This window comes from Saccostrea cucullata, unplaced genomic scaffold (assembly GCF_032062105.1).
Source record: "Saccostrea cucullata isolate Sc308-1 unplaced genomic scaffold, CSIRO_AGI_Scuc_v1 ctg229, whole genome shotgun sequence".
In the NCBI taxonomy this organism is placed as follows: domain Eukaryota; kingdom Metazoa; phylum Mollusca; class Bivalvia; order Ostreida; family Ostreidae; genus Saccostrea; species Saccostrea cuccullata.
Genome location: NW_026928915.1, coordinates 301,968 through 322,138, shown reverse-complemented (window position 1 = coordinate 322,138; position 20,171 = coordinate 301,968). Strand labels below are relative to the sequence as shown.

The 20,171-nt window shown below is 33.7% G+C and overlaps 1 protein-coding gene across 1 annotated transcript in view; it reads right to left on the bottom strand.

The window, feature by feature from the left end:
• The window catches only part of LOC134279188 (MAM and LDL-receptor class A domain-containing protein 1-like), a 96,968-nt gene that overhangs the window by 29,916 nt on the left and 46,881 nt on the right, over positions 1-20,171 (bottom strand). The window contains exons 7-9 of the mRNA XM_062761539.1: positions 18,464-18,642; positions 9,876-9,982; positions 6,377-6,490 (exon numbers count right to left, since the gene is read on the bottom strand). Coding sequence (XP_062617523.1) covers positions 6,377-6,490; positions 9,876-9,982; positions 18,464-18,642 — 400 coding nt within the window. The remainder of the gene's footprint in view (positions 1-6,376; positions 6,491-9,875; positions 9,983-18,463; positions 18,643-20,171) is intronic.

Below are 20,171 nucleotides of genomic sequence, written 5' to 3'. Positions count from 1 at the left end.
GATTGAGATTTCCAAGGGGTGGGAGGTCCTGAAAACTGGATATTAGAAAATAAAAGATTTATTCTTAAAAATATTTATCGTTTTGAATTGTCGCCCGCATGACGCAGTGGTTAGAGCGTATGCTCTAAAGTCGCAGACTAAGGAATTGATCCTTACATCACGGGTTTGAATCCCACTGCGGGAGGTAGAGACAGGTCCTTCGGATGAGACCGTAAAAACCGAATCCTAAAAAGACCTCTCACTGTTCAGTCATCCTCAGTGATCCTGAAAGCCCAGTACAGATTTAAAACTTGCAGCCCTCCATCGGCAAGTGTTCCACTATGAATGAGAAATTCTTAGAAGGGGTGTTGAATAATCAAACAATTTACTAAATCTAAATAATAATTTTGAATTAAATTTTACATGCGTTCTAAATGAAAATGAGGTACCTGGTGAGATGGACGATTTAAAGAAATGGAAATAAAATTTGAAAATATTAATTTAGCACGAAGACACACATAAACAATGTAGAACTTTTTCACTTTTCAAAAAACTAAAAATTTAGTGAGGCATTTGCCTCACTTGCCTCAATGGTAGTTACGGCCTTGATTTAAGAGTGATAGACAAACACAAATAAAATTCTTTTGTCAGTGGCATTATGCTTTGTTCTACATACACTTATCTGCAATTGACTATAAATGAGCAAATATGATTATTTCAAAGCAGACTGAAAATTGTTTTGATATTTTCCTTAATTAAAACCATGATCATACATCACATTTCCTTTAAAACCATGATCATACATCAATACATCACATCTACATGTATGTATACCAGAGAGAGAGAGAGAGAGAGAGAGAGAGAGAGAGAGAGAGAGAGAGAGAGAGAGAGAACCTTCTACATATGCTTTTCAAAAAGTTCTTTTTTTAAATACCAAATCAAATGTACATTGCAAGAAAAATATAAAAACCCCTATATAATTAGCCATTATAGACAGATCAGGGTAATATTTGAACATACTCAAAACACACTGACTCAGATTTGAAAACAATCTTCCTCCAATTTTTGTAAAGCTGCATACTCATTGACCACTATCATAAAAATTGATTGTAAATAATCTTACATCCACTTCTCCATCCCTGTGTGCTACATTTTGAGTGATATTTACCTCCACATTTTACATGATTACAAAATCAACAGTGATTCATTGGTTTAATTGCTAAAAATTGTATATTAGATATAAATAATTCCTACTTTTTATGGTTGCAAGCTTTAATTAACTGTGTTTTATTAATCTAATTGCAATAAATTATATTTGAAACAATAATTTACCCCCTTAATTTTCTGAGTGCAGATTTTAATATATAATAAATTACCCCTTCATTTTCTGAGTGCAGAATATACATGTATGTGCATGTCTATGATATTTTTTTCTTTTCAATTCTACGAATTTACATGGAAATGATTAATAAATTAAGAATTGTGGTCAGGTCCCCACTTTTATTCTCTTCCTGGCTGCGATGCCATTATTCATTGCATTCTGTAACTTTCTTTCCTTCCATCATACAAGACATTATTAAGTTTATAACTAACAGTAAAACATAGCCTTTTTCACAAGCCCCCAACCAATTTCAGTCCTTGGGCCTTCATCCCTCTAGCTGATAAGTATGTATAATTAATCTCTATATATCAAATCTATCTAAATTGTTGCATTATCATTTTTTTTTTCCAAATATTGTTAAGTGCTTAATTTAATATATCTACAGGTTATTTCATACATGTATCATAAACTCAGATGCCACATATCTCTCTCTAAATCTTAACATTTCAATGCTTATGACTTTTTTCTGAGAAAAAGAAAAAGAAATCCCCAAACACCTAGAGTCAAGTGTGTAAACCTCAAAAAGAAATGAGATATATACTTTCTCATTTTTGAGATTTTAAATAAATGCATACTCAACAACTCAATTAACAATATGCACTTGAATGTTAAATTCAAACAATGACCAAAATATAATTCAAAAATGTTTTCCTCTTCTTTTAAAAGACCAAAATCAGAATGCTAGCCTAACTATTTTTCAAACAAAAAAAAAAAAACAAACTTGCATATGTAAAAATTAATTGACAACTTACTGTTAATTTTATTTGCATCATCGTTAATTTCCCAGACTGACCTAACTTGATTCTTGCCCTTTGCAGGGGCAATTTTAGTTCCCGAAACTACCGTCTCCAAAAATAATGACAAATATACTATCCACATCCTAGGTCCTTGATTTACAACTTGATCAAAGCTTTACCCAATCTACAGATAGGCAGCTCACCATAAAATCAATATATCTTATAAGTTCTGCTTTTTAAGCAGGAACAATTTATTTCTCTCCCCTGATTAAAAAAAAAGTTAGAGGGACTGCCGAATTCCCAAAGGCGTTCACGATCATAAAATGTCATGTCAATATTGTAATATGTTCATGTAATAATGATATAATATATGGTGTACATTTCACAAATTATATTTGATAATCATACTGGCTAAGTTTTAGTATTTAGCCAAATTAAATATTGACAGTGATTAAACCTTTTGCAACAAGTTACACAACTGTTGATCCTCAATGACATGTTTATCCACCATGTAGAATTTGCGGTTGGAATTTAGATCCGATATTACTAAATCAATATGACATTAACAAGAAGTCTGTGAGCCAATGCTCACTTAGTAATACCCCTGCTCTGATGTGAGTATACATTGATAGATATGTTAATAATATACATAAGTTCGGTTATGGGTAGATGCAGGGATAAATATATAGGAAGTTGACATAAGAATCATATAAAAATAAATCCCACCATATTGCATGCCTCAACAAAGTATGTGCTACAATGTCAAGCATCTGTAATGAGTGGTTGCCGAGAAGACTACGACAAAAATTATTGTCATGTATGAAAAAGACAGATGCACTGATGAACAGGCAGTTGAAACTGGATTTGAACAAAAATGAATCCAATCATATGGCATGCCTCAGAGAAGATTGTGTTGAAGAGCTCGGTTCACTTTATGCATAAAACAACCCTGCATATACCAATTTATTGACTAACATTTTATGTTCCATTTTAAACATCAAAATAAACTAGAGTCACTTAGTACTTTCATTTCCTTTTAAAATTTTTCTCCTTAAACTTCAGATCTTGGAACACAGACTTTATGGAAGTGCAATGTTCTTGAATTTTAATGTAAACAGGTATATTTGAGTATTTTCAGAGACAGAAAATATTATGAGCACACCCTCTGAACTGAAAATTGAAAGAAAAAGTGAGCAAGCTCACATACCCCAAGCTCTCCCAAAACTCGAGGTGCTGAAATTGCTGGGAATAATGAAGGAATCCAAATTTCCTGGTAATATGAACATATATGGTACACACTGTGTACTAAATATCTGCGAAGTTTGAGCAAATCTGTGTAGCGGTTTAAGAGGAGTCTTCTGACTATCTGTTCGTCTCTATATTCAATGTATGGCCAAAAATCTAAGTTGAAAAGTGCCGAAATTCCCAGGAAAATAAAGGAATTAAAATTTCCTGGTAATATGCACATCTATAAACTGTGTACTAAATATCTGCAAAGATTGACAATATTCTGTGCAGCAGTTTAAGAGTAGTTGCACTGACAAACTGTTCATCTCTACATTCAAGGAATGACCAAAAATCTAAGTGTAAAAGTGTGGAAATTCCCAGAAAAAATAAAGGAATCAAAATTTCCTGGAAATATGCACATCTACACATTGTGTCCTGAATATCTGCAAAGTTTGACAAAATTCTGTGCAGCGGTTTCTGAGGAGTTGCGCTGACAAAAAAACAGGACTGACGGACTGACTGACTGACACACTGACTGACTGGCTGACGGAGGGGTCAAAAACATTATACCTCCTGCAACTTGTTGCATGGGATATAATTAAACATAACTTGTAATCCTCAGAAACAGTTGTATCACTTATTAGTTGCTTAACTTAGATCATAGGTTGCACTCTATATTAAATATTGAAAAATAGCTTTTAAAATTGGCCGTTTTTGTAAACTTTTTCAGAATATGAGGAAAATGACACATTTTGTGATGTCATAATGTATTCACTAGCAAAAAAATTATGTCATTTTTTATAGACATGCAATTACCAAAGGCCGAAGTGATATTTAATGCACTGTAAACTAAAATAAAGCAGTTTCAGTATTTCAGAAATTCACGGGGCCAATAAAGCCATAAGTGAACCTTGTTCTGTCAAGCATCTGAAAGGCTTACTTGTTGGGGAGGAGAGATTTGAATTTTCTATTACATGTACTTGAGAATGTCACTATATCAATAAAGCATACACGTTTAATTTTGCCAACCTTGAAGAGAAGATTTTTAAAGATTTTTTCCAAAATATTACTCGATCTCCCATTGTGACCCTTCAGGTGAGCTTTTTTAAAAAACTTCTAATATTTTAAAAGGAATTCTGGACTAAAACGAGAGGCCAGTGCCTTGAATCACTCTTCTGATAAATTGTACAATCTATCAATTTTACTTGAAGCCTCTAAATATCCTGTACATATAACTGAAGCCTTGGAATTGCAAAAGTAGGTCATCATGGCCTACATTTTGGTTAAAACACTCCGAGAACCCAGAATAATCAACTGACAAAGTCTAATGATTCTAAGCCCCTTATTAGCTTAAATACAAACATATAGCCATCAGATTTCAAAAGTAGGTCAGAGTGACCTACTTTTTTGGTATACTCTGAAACCCAAACTGCTCAAAGAACAACAAATTATTTGAAATATTCAAACAATGCCAAGAAATTCCAAAAGTAGGTCACCATGACCTTTGTTTTATTTAACACATTCTGAGGTCCCAAGTCCACATTCTGAGGTCCCATTCAGAGGTCAACTGAACAGAGTTTCTAAGCTTAAAAGTACCTGAAATATTTTAAAATTTCCAAAAAATTTAAAAAGTAGGTCACCATGACCAAAGTTTCAGCTGACCTTCTATGAAGACTTAGATGCATCAACTGACAAAGTTTGATGATTCTTAGCCAGTTAGGACTGAAGGTATTTAAATATAGCTATAAAATACCATAAGTAGGTAATGGCGACCTACTTTTTGATTGAAATTTTTCGATTCAAGATGCATTAATTGACAAAGATTGATGATTCTAAGCAATTCATGACCTGAAATATTTGAATATAGTCTTAAAATTTTTAAACTAGGCCATTGTCACCTACTTTTTCTTTGATATTCTTCAACAACCTAAGATACATCAATTGGCAAAGATTGTAGATTCTACCAATTAGGACCTGAAAAGCTATAAAATTCAAAAGTAGTTCACTGTGACCTACTTTTTGTTCAACAATCTCTGAAAATCCAAGATGCATCAACTGACAATGTTCTGATGATTCTAAGCTAATAAGTACCTGAGATATTCAAAATATTGACATAAAATATCAAAAGTAGGTCACCATGACCTACTATTTTTTTGACATTGTCTGAAAAGCAAGGATGCATCAACTGACAAAGTTAATTGATTCTAAGCCAATAAATACCTGAAATATTCAAAAGCAGGTCATCGTGACCTATTTTTTGGTCAACGTTATTCGAAAACCCAAGATGCGTCAACTGACAATGTTTGATGATTCTAAGCCAAAAAGAACCTGAGATACTTAAATATAGATAATTATATATAAATGTCAAAAGTAGGTCATTGTGACCTACTTTTTGGTTGACATTCTCTGAAAACCCAGGATTCATCAACTGACAAAGTTTGATGATTATAAGCCATAAGTACCTGAGATATTCCAAAGTACTGTAAATCACTTTTTATTCGCGAGAACTTAATTTTCGCGTAATAACGCGAGACCATGTGCTCGCGAAAATTTAATTCTCGCGTACAGTAGTATTCTTTAAGATAATATAGAGCAATAGCCACAATTCGTGAAAATTTTGTCTCGCTAATCAAGAGTCAATGACTATCTCGTGAAAATAAGGTGTCGCGAAAATTTAGTGATCTACAGTAGGTCACTGTGACCTACTTTTTGGTTGACATTCTCCGAAAACCCAACTGACAAACTTTGATGATTCTAATCCAACAAGATCCTGAGATAGTTAAATATAGCCATAATATGTCAAAAGTAGGTCACTGTGACCTACTTTTTGATTCTACATGTAAGCCAATAAGTACCTGAGATAACGCAAGATGCATCAACGATACCTCACTACTTAAGTTTTACGACATCTTTCTCCTGTATATACTTATAGTTTGTTTGGAATTGCCTCTCGCCTCATTGAAATGCCCCCTCCTGATTTTATTGTCCAAAAGTAGGAAGATTTTTTTTTATTTAATCTCTCATATTGTATTGCATACTCTACATCACTTACTTGTTCCATTTTGCCACTTGAAGATAAGTCCTGGTATGGTACTGGTTAAAGAGGTGCTGGTAGTTTCTTCTGTTGAAGTCAATGGTTCACAGAGTTCTCCATTGCTGGATTGCTCTACAATTTAAAGTAGTGAAAATCATATACTTTTTTACTCTTTTTACATGCGCGGATCTAACAGGGGGGCAAGCAAATTTTTTTCTTAGGGGGTAAGGACCCCCCCCCCCCCAATTTTAGTAACCCAACATCCTTCCTCGAATTTCCAAGGTTAAAAACTGTATATACTAAAGCAAGAAAAAAGATACCATTGACCCCCCTTGGAAAACGCTGCCCCCATCCCCCTGGTAAACGCAAATATGTGTGAAATGGGTATGAAAAGGGAAAGATTTGAGGCAATAGAAGTCATAGTCATTGACGTTTGTGCGAGTTTAATTTTTTTTTTTGCTTGTCAAGAAATTTCTGGGATTGGATTTTTTATTGACTGGGGTGGACCACCCTGGAAAAAATTTCTGGATCCACGCCTTTAATGCATCAATAACATGCTCATTGTGCACTTAAATGCAAGCAAATTTTTTTCTCTTAGTGCATGATGCAAATTCTAATATAATGTAATAAAACAACATTCCCTCACACTAAAATAACAAGAGTCCCATGGCACACAATACACATTTGAGTCAATATGGCCCTTCTGTTCTTTATCAGCAAATTTTTAAGCACCTGGATCAATATATCAGGGGCGTATATTGTTTTTGTCCTGTCTGTCTGTCTGTTTATCTGTTTGTTGTCAACTTAAACCTTCACCATAACTTTTGAACCGTGAGAGATACAGACTTCATATTTGGTATGCATATTCCACTAATTAAGCTCTTTCAAATGACACCAAGGTCAATGATCTTGTGACCTTGACTGTGACCTATATGCTAAAAATAGTTTTTTTGAACTTTGTTGCCGCCGAGCACAGTGTTTAACAAACACATCTTGTTTTCTATTCGGTTAAACTTTGAAACCCCATTATGGCATCAACCTACTCCTTGGGTCTTTATTTGAACAAAATTTCATCTACACTACCAGGATGCTTCCTCCTTGATGTATTTAAAATTTAGCCCAATCATTAGCAGTGTTTGAAACACACTGCAAAGTCGGCTAGACATGCAGGGCTAATTGCTAGTGAAAGTTGTCCTCCCTGACAAAAATGTACTCAGAGGTAGGATCAGGTGCCATGGAGGAATAATCATCCCCTAACATGTACTCCTTGCTATGATTGAGAAAAACAAACATATTTCAAACTAAAATATATAGTCTAGTCAAAGTAAATGACATACTAATACCTAAAACTAAGTGCTTTAACCCACCTTGGGGGAGGGGGATTCAATTGTAATCATACAAACATTTTGCTTGCTATATGTCCATGATTTATAAGATTTTATAATAAGATACAAAGAATAAAGAATGCATTTTTATCATTATGACTAAGAAAACCTGGAGCCAGAACCATGAACGCAGGTCATGTATAATAATACTGATAAAGAGTCTAGCTGTTGCTTTTTGTAATCAAATCAAGAATTCAAATGTTTGAAAAAGTATTTCTAATGATTGCATTTATTTTGATTGCTTAAAATAGTTATAAGCCTTTCCAGAACAGAAGCTGAAAATGTTCAATTTTTTTACATGATGTACAACAAAGGAAGAAAACAATAACAATCAGAGACCTTTGTGACTCTGGTAATCTAACAAATCCAAGATCAAAAGGTAAAGACAAGTCAATTTTAAGAAGTGTGTGTTAGATTGGCAAGTCACCTCACTCTTACTTAAGGTACATTGGTACTCTGATAAGAGAGATTACTCTTGATGACACAAATCTCTATTATTCCTTCATAAATCTGTCAAGTTGAAGTGCCTCTTTTGTCAAATTTTGCCCTGCAAGCCATGATAAATTGTTTGCATTTAGCTTATAATTTTCTTTTGGAAAATTATAAAAGTTAAAGAAACATTTTATATGAGTAAGCAGAGGGTTTATGATGACCAATATTTGCCCCCAAAATCAAAATTTGACATAGGAACCTTAATTGGAGTCTGAAAAGTAATTACTGAATAAAGCGGAAGAAAACCATTTGAAGCAAATGCATGGATGGACAGGATCTCTTAATTATTAATCTATAGATCACTTGCTTTGTAACATGGCTGACAAATATCACATGCAATCAGGAGAGAACTGGAAAACCATTCCGTTTTTTAATTTCAAATCTGTAGTTTTGCTAAAAGGACTATATATATTAAGTGATGACCAATATTTGCCCCCAAAATCAAAATTTGACATAGGAATATATAATTATGTTCTAAAACAGGGATATCTGCAGACTTCAAAGCACTGAATATTTTCATAAGCCATGACACTTATGTTTTTGACATGACATGAGGAAAATAATGTAAATTAAAATTTCCTTGATTTATACATAAAAAGCTTATCGTAATTAAATTCTTTATGACAATTGCTTCCATACATAATCAACTGGCCACTTTAAGGAGTAAGAAATAAACCTTAGCTAATCAATTTTGATAATCTCTTTTGCAATAGAGCAGATGTGTCCTAATAAGGAGATCAGACTTACATTATCCAGCATTATGTCTGTCAAATCTTGACTTCTCCTCCTGTCAGTTTTATTCTGCATTTCCCTACTTTAACAAACTTACCATTTACAAGAGGCCCATTGGGAACAATCCTCAACTAAGTAATTGGACCTGCTGTTCTTCACCCGACTTTCCCCATATGTAATAACTTTTGTGGCCCCATCCTACCCGTTTTTAACAATTTAGAATCTAAACTACCACAGGATGCTTACACATAAGTTTTGGCTCTAAATTCGCCCTTGAGCACATCTTGACCTATGTTTTTAACAAGAGGAATTTTAAATAAATTACAAAAAAAATTAAAGAAAAAATTGATTGATATTGATAAGTATATTACAAATTTTTCATCAACTTACATAAATTTCTTGAAATGAATTTGATAATTCCACTAGAATTACGCATGTGTAAGAGAACATTTTCAACCATGTCATAAAAGACAATTATACTGTGAATATACCTTGAACACAGAATGTCTTCATTTAATCCTTTAAAATTTTAAAAATAAAATTTCCTTTCACCAAAGGATTCTTTGTGCCAAATTTGGCTAAAATTGGCCCAGTGGTTCTTCAGAAACAGTTGAAAATGTGAAAAGTTTACAGATGGATGGATGGATGGATGGACAGATGGTGGACACAAGGTGATCAGCTCAGGTGAGCTAAAAATTGAGCAAAGATCTCGGAAGTTTCCTGATTATGTTCGAATGGATTAATTGCTGTACGCATTTCAAGATTACCATAAACCTTTTTTTTCATGTTCCTTTCTCCATCAAGGAATCATTAAGGCTGATTGGTTTTATCACCTATATTACTTTTTTAACTGTACAGTAATGTTAAAGTAATTTGTTATCAGGCAGGGCATTAATGTCAGTACCTACCTTCTTTAGCTATATCTTGGAAGCACTCTGGACTGATAGATATATCATCCAAAGCAATGTCTCCCCTTTGTGTATATCCACGAAATGCTTTTATCTGTATGAAGTACCTGAAAAATATAAGACTAGACACTATGTTGAGCTAAAAATATTAGTATATTTTACGAGTTATTTCTTCAGGAAATCAACTACTTATTCATGTGATATCAGTTTTAACTTAAAATTAAGAGAACAAGCAACTTCATAGAATTTCAGGGTTTTATTGGTTGGCATACAATTATTCTCGGCATTTTGTATGTTTCGTCTGTCCATCAATCAAACAAAAAATTACAGCTTACTCCACTTATATTGAAATCACTTATTTTGAAATTCCGCTTATATTGAAATAAGAATAAATCCCCAGTTTTAGCCTCTCATATTCTTTGCATTAAAATAACGGTTATATTGAAATCGGCTATATTGAAATATCGCTTATATTGAAGCCACTGATCGGTCCCCAGAGGTGATAATGAGTTGTTTTCATAACCGTTATATTGAGGTACTCCCTGGCGGCTGTCATTACAGTTGGTGACAATAATTATGCCTGACGGATCGATTGATATACAAAGGTGTGAATTAATACACTGTAAGTTTTCACCATGTGTCTTTTTATACTATTTTTACAAAATAAAATTATTCACTGTTTAATTCTTTGTTTTAATGCATACTAACATATTGAGGCTAAAAAAAAATAATGGAACCCAACAGAAAAAGAAAAACCTGAACTTTGAGACTAAATAGTCAGTTATGGCTATTGATAAGCCTAAATTTGAAACGCTAAGAATTTTGGGATTAATACAATATTATACAGACCCTGAAACGTTCTACTTTCCCATTTTTCAGTTCGCTCACCGTTCGTTCAGCGTGCATCGACCATTCGCTCTCCATTCACAGTATTGCATTCACCGTTCACCGTGCGCTCGCGTTCACCATTCGCGCTTTGTTCCGTTTACTTTGCGTTCACTGTTCACTTATCATTCAGTCTTCATTGTCATTTGGAACTCCGAATTGAAAGGACTTATCTTTTTGATGGTTCTTAAATTAAATAACTTAGATATCCTGTTTGAAGAATAATTATTTCATTGCAAAAATTATCTATAATATTTATATTTCTATTATTATAACTCAGCTGTTACTTTATTCATGAAATTTTCCTGGGAAATAATACATTATGTACCTACATGTATATAGAACGATGCTAAAATATTAAATTTTAAAAAGGGCAATTTACAAATGCTTCACGCACGGCAACAAATTGTTGTAATGTTAAAGACGACAAATCATTAATGGATGTATAATAATTATTCAAAGTCTTTTACAAGAAAAGAATACACAATAAAATTATTTCTACAGTAACGCGTATTTTAAACTACACGTAGGTCTGAGAATTATGAACAGTACTGCAAATATTCAGTTAATTAAATAACTTCAGAGCTAATTAAATTGATAGTGTGATTTTAAATTTTAGAAAAGAACAACTGTTTAAAATAGTCTATTTTTAGAGAAGGGTGCCTTTTCTCCCGAAATAAAATTCTTCGTGAGTATTTTTAGTATATTTTAATTAATATTTATTGTGTATTGTAACACAAGAAAACCAACATCAAACAGTCATTAAACAATTGTATTTTAGATACACGTGCCGACAGTAGTATTTTAAATGGACCGGGAATATGTTTCAAATTCAATTTAAAACTTAATCCTTCGAAGTATATATTCCCATTATTTTTTTTTTCTGCAAGAATGCAAAGATCAGATCTAGAAATGATAGGGAAAAATATTAAAACTTCTTGGAAATACTAAGTGACTCTTTGCCTTCGGCATGTTCGGTGAAACGCAATTTCCACGCCTCCACTGTGTCGAATTATTTTGATTGACAGAAGCACGTGGACTTCCTGAGAACTGTGTGAACATGATGAAGAAAAATAAAGGCCAGTGATTACTGTCAAATGAATTTGTTAATCTAAAAAAATTGATTACCTTTACTGCTTGGAATATTTAGGAAAAATAATAAGAATTTTTCTTTGATACAACAGATATCTGAGAATTTAGGGGGTATCTCTCTCTCTCTCTCTCTCTCTCTCTCTCGTACATTTCTCTGTTCAATAAAAACAATGACAGCACATTACTTATTTAGTTTTGAAAATTTAATCTATAACAAATAATTTGAATGCCTCTTTGCATCATCTTGACCGAATATAATCACGGCCAAGAAATGTCTACAGATACATGTAGAAGTTAGCTAAAATAATCATCATAAAAGAATACAAAAGACACATAAATATAGAAAATTTTGCATTAGAATTTTAAAATACGAGACTTTTTATGCAATACGTCAACAGAAAATTGTGAATTCATAAAAAAAACAAGAGGCCCATGGGCCACATCGCTCACCTGAGAAGCTTTGACCATTTTGTTCTTTACCAGATTTCCCCCTTGTAATACATATTGTGACCCCACCCTACCCCGCTGATCATAATTTAGACAATTTGAAATCTACACTACCCCAGGATGCTTCCATTTAAGTTTCAGCTTTTCTTGCCCAGTGGTTCTTCAGAAAAAGATTTTCAAAGATTTTTCATATATATTTCTATGTAAAACTTTCATTCCCCATTGTGACCCCCCAACCCCCGGGGGTCATGATTTGAACAATTTAGAATCTACACTACCCAAGGATGCGTCCACATAAGTTTCAGCTGTTATGGCCCAGTGGTTCTTGAGAAGAAGATTTTTAAAGATTTTTCCTATATATTTCTATGTAAAACTTTGATTCCTCATTTTGGCCCCGCCCTACCCCGGGGGGTCATGATTTGAACAATTTAGAATCTACACTACCCCTGGATGCTTTCACATAAGTTTCAGCTTTCCTGGCCCAGTGGTTTTTGAGAAGATTTTTTTATGACCCCACCCTATATTTGTCTTTTCTTGATTATCTCCCCTTGTGAGGAGACTTGGCCCTTTATTTTAACAATTTAAATTCCCCTTCACCCAAGTATGCTTTGTACCAAGTTTGGTCAAAATTGGCCCAGTGATTCTTGAGAAGAAGTCGAAAATGTGAAAAGTTTACAGATGGACGGACAGACAGACGGACCGACGACGGACAAAATGTGATCAGAAAAGCTCACTTGAGCCTTCGGCTCAGGTGAGCTAAAAATCCGTTATTTTACTCAGTATCGCCTTGGCACAGAAATACATGTATGGTTGTTTCAACCACAGGGGCCTGTAACATACTGTATTTGATTTTACGTAATCACTATATGTATACAAAAAGAGAAAGGGAAACAACGTCAGCTCGAATTTACACAGGGTTTTAATGATTATATAGAAATAACACGTGTTTTCAATAAAATACCTTGCAGTTAGTGAAATAACGTCTGGGATCATTCAGTAATAATCACTCTTTAATAAAAATACCATCGCGGTCATTTATAAGAATCGTATAAGTCGTGTTTTACAGATCCGATATCCTATCATGCAAGTGATGTAGTTTAAGTTGTCCACTAAATTCGCTAAACATTGCATCCAATATTTAACGCGAGATGTGATTGGTCAATGGTGCTTTTTTTCAATGCAACAGATCTTTTATATAAAAGACCAATCACGCTCCGCCTTTTACCAATCATGGGATTTTCCAAAATGTCGTCTGTTCTGGGCTCGAGCCTCTCTGTGAACGAAAAAAGCTACCGTATTTATTCAAATCGGAGATGTTGTACCCTTTTAATTGCAATTAACAAAAGAAAAAGATGATTTTCGTAAACGCTGGATGTTTACTTTGTGTTTTCCATCTCCGGAAAGACTTCAAATCTAAAGAAAATGTGCGAATTTTGTCTCGTTTTAGTGGACGACTTAAAGTACATCGACTGGCACAACGGGATATCGAGTTAGTATTACCTAACTTAAACGCTATAAAAAGTAACGAGGCTTCTGTTTTATTAAAGAATATTTATTGTATGATTTCTAGTTATAATTTAATTGGCTACATTCTTTTTTCTATGAAATACGAAATATTTCCGGGATTGACCCTGTGTAAATTCGGGCTGACGTTGTTTCCCTTTCTTTTGTATATATATAGTGATTACGTAAAATCAAATACAGTATGTTACAGGCCCCTGTGGTTTCAACCGCATACAATGTAATTAATTCATTCTATAAGTAGTAGTTTTATCTTCTAAAGTCCACATTATTTTATTAGTAAAAGAATAAGCATATTTACTATATAAAAGATTAATTTTATCTTTGAACTACACGCGTTCAGTAATAAATACACATGTTTTACGGCATTTAAATCGTGTTTTTTTTTTTTTATTTATCTATTGTTTATTTATATTAAAGCACCTGAAATTAGATTTACAGAATAATAGAATAATTTAAATGCAAGGAGAAGATCAGAGGCACACCATTCACACATCGTTCACTAAGTTGCGTTCAGCGCTCGCACATCATTCACTCACAATTCGCTCTGCGTTCATTAACCGTTCGTTCACCATTAAGGTGGGAAAGTAGAACGTTTCAGGGACTGTACAAGCTGCGTTCAGCAGTAATGTAGATCACTAAATTTTCGCGAGAACTTTATTTTCGCGTACTTACGCAAGACAATGAGCTCGCGAAAATTTTATTCTCGCATTTTAATGTATTCCTTACGATTATATAGAGGAAAAACAACAATTCGTGGAAATTATGTCTTGCTAACAAAGAGTCAATGACTATCTCGCGAAAATAAGGTGTCGCGAAAATTTAGTGATCTACTGTAATTAAACGGTTGGAGTCCGGTGATTTTTCTCCAAAACGCAAAAGAATGCGATTGGGGGATTTTATACTGTAGATCACTTAATTTCCGCAACACCTTATTTTCGCGAAATAGTCATTGACTCTTTATTAGCGAGACAAAATTTTCAAGAATTGTGGTCATTGCTCTATATAATCTTAAGAAATTCTAATATACGTGAGAATGAAATTTCGTGAGCATACAGTCTCATGTAATTATGCAAAAATAAAGTCCTCGCGAATAAAAATTGATTTTACAGTAACGAGGCTGAAGACTGTTTTTTCAATGCAACAGAAAGAAATAATTTTATATAAAAGTCTAATATTCCATGTAATCTGTTCACTGTTTTAGATAAACAATGACCGAATTAATTTGTTTTGGTTTGTTCTTCTTTATTTTATGATCGGGATTGAACTTGAAAAATGGTGGCTTTGCGATTTCACTTATATTGAATTATGGAGATATTGAAATAATTTGCCTGGTCCCCTGAATTTCAATATATCCGGAGTAGGCTGTATATTTTTTTTTTTTCATAAAGCTACAGCCAAAATTAAAGTTTCTGAAAACTACTTCATGACTTCAGTGTCAAGTTGAGGTCAATATTCAATATACAATTAGAAAGATTTGTCATAGGTAAAGGACAAGTAAACATGTTTAAGTGCGGTCTTTTAAGGTTAAAAGATACGTCAAGTTTAAATTTTTTGGGACCTCAAATTATCAAGGGCCCAGGGGCCACATCACTCACATGAGAAACTAGCTAGGTTAAAGCAAAAATAAGTTCAGTATTGAAAAATTTAAATATATTATATGGCACCCAAATCTTCACTACATGAGGATGCTTCTACATGAGTTTCATCTTTCCTGGTCCACTGGTTCTTAAGAAGAAGATTTTTAAAGATTTTTCCTATGCTTTCCTATGTTTGATACCCCATTGTGGCCCCACCCTACCCCCTGGGGCAATGATCTGAACAAACTTGAATCTAATGCTCTGTTCACATGGAGAGTTTAATTCGAATTAAACGTAAAGTTACCGTAATTTTCGGATAATAGGTCGATACTTTTTTCTCGGAACCGCTGGGGTCGCCCAATACACGAATTTGACCTTTCTAAGGCTCAAGTTTACGAAAAATGCCCCAAAATAAATAAAATTTACGTCAATTTCAAAGCAAATCTGTGCCACTTTCATAACTTTTTTCATTATTTTATGCAGAAAATTAATGCCCAGGTAAACAATAAAATATTTATTCTATAGCTTTCTTACAAAATAAATTCCATTAAATAGCCGTTGATGACAAAGGAAAAAACTGTGCTTCATCAAGTAAATAATTCCTCAACGTGTTCTCCTCCATTTCCACCATGCGGTAGCCATCTTGTGAAGTTAGGAAGTCGCTACCGTTTACTAAAAGTAAAACCGCAACCGTATCAAAATTTAAAATACGGAAAGCTTTTTCGTACACAAGAAGTACACTGAATTACCGCTATACAAAGATTGGCTTCTAACAGAATTTTAATTGTCTGACAGATAAAAGGATTTACACTGTGTGTACACGCAAAGGTTTTAACACCTGTGTTGGTTTAATACCCGCAGGACATGATTTGCAAATCCACGTGCCGCTATAGGGTATTAGTGTTACACATCACTGAACAAACAAAGCCATGAAATTCATAATGACTGTCAAATTGTGAATGTACCGGTACTCTCAATTAAATTTATAAATTAAACTTATAGCGTGGTAATATTATTTCGATTCTTTACTGTTGCTTTATATATGCATTCAATGGTCGTTTGCGGGTTTTAGCAAATCCCTGAAGAACAAAAATGAAAATGGCGGACATCGAAGCAATTGTCGTCCACCTGTAAATAATGTTTGAATAAAATATATTAGGAATGTGTCCAACTTGTTCTGAAATCAGAATTATTATTCTTTGATCTCGGGTATTTCCCGAATTATAGCTGTAAAATAAGAACGTATTTACGTGTTATTTATGCCTGTGGTTTAACAACAGTATGAAACTACGGAGGCATTGAACAGGCAAGTTGGAGAAAAATAAGTAGTAACACAATTCAAAGAAGTTTTAACTAAATTTTTTTAAAAACTTTATCTAAATGCTGTACTCATTAAAATACCCGTTTATTTTCTTGATACGTTCATGTCACAGAATTACCCCGGTAATTTTAGAGGTTTACCTGTTCTGATACGTTGTACCTGCGTAAGAATCTTTAGAAAGCGGGAAACAAAGCCTCGTCCTTTGTAGTAAGTTCGTCCTATCTTAGGATTTTTCAAAAATTAAGGCTGAAAATGAGCCTTTCGACCTATATACCCCATCGACTTAATATCCGAAAATTACGATACTGCGAATTAGCTTTGCTTAGCGTTCACACAGAGAATTTAATGCGAATTAGTTTAATTCGAATTAATTTACTGCACATTAAATTACTTCGCATTAGCTCCGTGTAAACGTTACGCGAAGCTAACTCGAATTAAATTTTGATGCATGCGTAAGGCCACAATCAAGTCACAGGACACGTGTTGGTGGTTATATATAGGTAGTTGTGCTATATTTGGTTCAAAAATTGAGGGAAAGTATGTTAATCACTAAAATCAATGAATACCTGTTGCCACTACATGAAGTGTCAAAGGATGGTTCTGCATACATGACGTGATTTACAAATGATGTCATAACAGACTTACTGACGCCTGACTGTAGAAGAAAAATTTTAATTCGCATTAGTTTACTTCGCATTACCTGTCGTGTGAACGCAATTTAATTCGCATCAGTTTACTTCGCATTAATTTACTGCGAATTAAACTCGTTGTGTGAACAGGGCATAAACTACATGAGGATGCTTCCACACAAGTTTCATCTTTCCTGGCCTACTGGTTCTTGAGAAGATTTTTAAAAGATACCATTAATTTATTACTATATAATTCATAATTTTCTCTCCTTGGAAGAGGGTGTGGCCCTTCATTTGAACAAATTTGAATCCCCTTCACCCAAGGATACTTTGGCAAGTTTGGTTGAAATTGGCCCAGTGGTTCTTGAGAAGAAGATGAAAATGTGAAAAGTTTATGATATTGATGACACACAATGGACAAATTTTGATCAGAAAAGCTCACTTGAGCCTTCAGCTCAAGTGAGCTAAAAAGTCATGGTATTTATCTGAAAAGGGCAGATAGACAGCTACATCAAATTTTATGACTCCATGCCTTTGCAAAAGTGAGGGATAATTTTTTTCAATATGCCAAAAGGGTACGCGTGTATTAGAATTATTATTTTTTGACATTTATTGACATTTTCCATTTGCTTTTATATTTTCAAATTATGGTCAATTTGAGAACCCTAATGGGAAATCATTAGATCCTTTATTTAGAGATCATGTGCGCAGATCAAAGAATCTCATATTAGACTGTCATATTCTAATTATGATCTTTCTTTTACATATATTTACTTAAAATTCATTATTTGTTTTACAAATGCCCTTGACAGTTAGGCCATTTATTATGAGCAACCAAAAGGAACAGAAAGACTGAAAGACTGCTTCATACATACTACAGTAAAATTACATACTATAGTAAAAACTGCTTACAGCAAACACATGCACCCATAATGAAATAACGTTATTTAACAAAGTGATTTTCCCTCCACATCGAATTTAAAATATACTGTTTACTTAAAGGATATAATGAATGATGCTCATAAAGAAGCAAAATGGTCTGTCCCTAGCACTTCTTTTATAAGCATGTTTAACTCTATCAAGCATTTGTTGTGACAGGCTCCCTTTACTTACGGCCCAAAATTTCTAGGAATGTCCTTGGTAAGAGATACAGAGGCACATTTCCACTTGTCCTCACTGACATTCAGATTCAGGATTTCTATTGGGCGATTGATTCCAAGTCTACATGCACTGACCAGAGACACTCTGAGTCTACTCACTCGAGTACCATACATATGGTAGTAAAAAGCTAGCTGAAAAAAATTATTTGAAGAGTAATTTGTAAGCATGCAGGAAATACACTCAAACCTTGTTACCTCAAACTGGATGGGGTCTAAAAAAGAGATACTGTAAAAGTGGTTATATTGGCGGTACGAAAGTTTGACGATTTCTTCATCTTAAAAAATTGACGAGTGAAAACTTTGACAATCTTTTTACTGTGCAAAATAAAAATGAATTATCTTCCTTTAATTCCTTACATCTGCAAAGGAATATCTATGACAGAAAACGGACTAAGTCCGTGGTTACTAATGAACTTATGTAAAATTAGTAATAAAGGGTAGTTATTCAAGTTTTTTTTTTTGCCAATAAGCATGATACACTGGCTAAAAAGCCTTCATTGCGGTTGGTATTAACAGAACCTGCTAACATGATGACTTTTTTCATGAAATTGTCAAAAACAATCGTCTCCTCAAGACCTTTACAAACTAACGATATGTTTAAAATTGTTGTAATTAAATACTGTAGACGTACTTTTTTCCACGGGGTCATAATTCCGCGGAATCTAAATTTCTGGTTAATCCGCGGAAAGAAAATTACACGGATTTTCTAGATTGTCACTATATACCTTTTATTTATATTAAGTACGCTTGGTCAAATTTCCGCGGAAAATTTGTGACCGCGTACATAGCGTAAATTAATACCACGCGGAAAAAAGTACTTCTACGTTAAATAAATGGATAAAGGGAATTTTTTGTTTGTATAGCATTTAACTGTCAGATAATATTACCTGAGGCAAGAAACCTGACAATCAGCAGGGCTTGGTAGTAATTACATTTCAATGTATCGTATAATTGAGTCGTTTAAATACGTGTTTGTTTGACTAATTTATCAAGTAAAAATTCAATTGCAAGCGGATATCTTATATATTATTTTTGCTTTTTTTAAAACAAGTTTAACATTTCATGTAAGTTTATATGCTATATACAATGTTATTATCTTTTCGAGATAGGCATTCCAATAATATAACTTATAAGGTGACTAGACCTTGCACGTACACAGGGGAAAGACAATGAATAAAAAATTGACTAGAAGAAACTTTGACGAGCTAAAGTCATTCGTCACAATCGTCAATGTTTCCTCCTCGTCAAACTTTCCACTTTTACAGTATCTGTAATGGAGATACCAAGGTTAAAATACATAGAGAACAGTTGGATTTTTTTTGCTTCCATTGAGACTTGCAAACACACTTTCAAACATCCATGGTATTCAAGATATCAAAGTTTGCGAGAACCAGAACTGTCCAAACGGGACAAAATACCCCCCGCTGGGTTTTTCAGAAGCAAGTTTTTCCATAAGAAAGATATGTATCAAACATGAATAATGAATTTTTTTTTCCAGTGACCTTGAAGTTCCCCAAATGACCTTGGGTCAAGGTCATGACACACCCTTGGGTCATGGGCAATCTTTGTGTGAAATGAGAACCTACCAAGTTAATCCATACAAAAGATATGGACCAGACACGAATTATGAAATTTTTCTTCCAATGACCTTGAACTTCCAT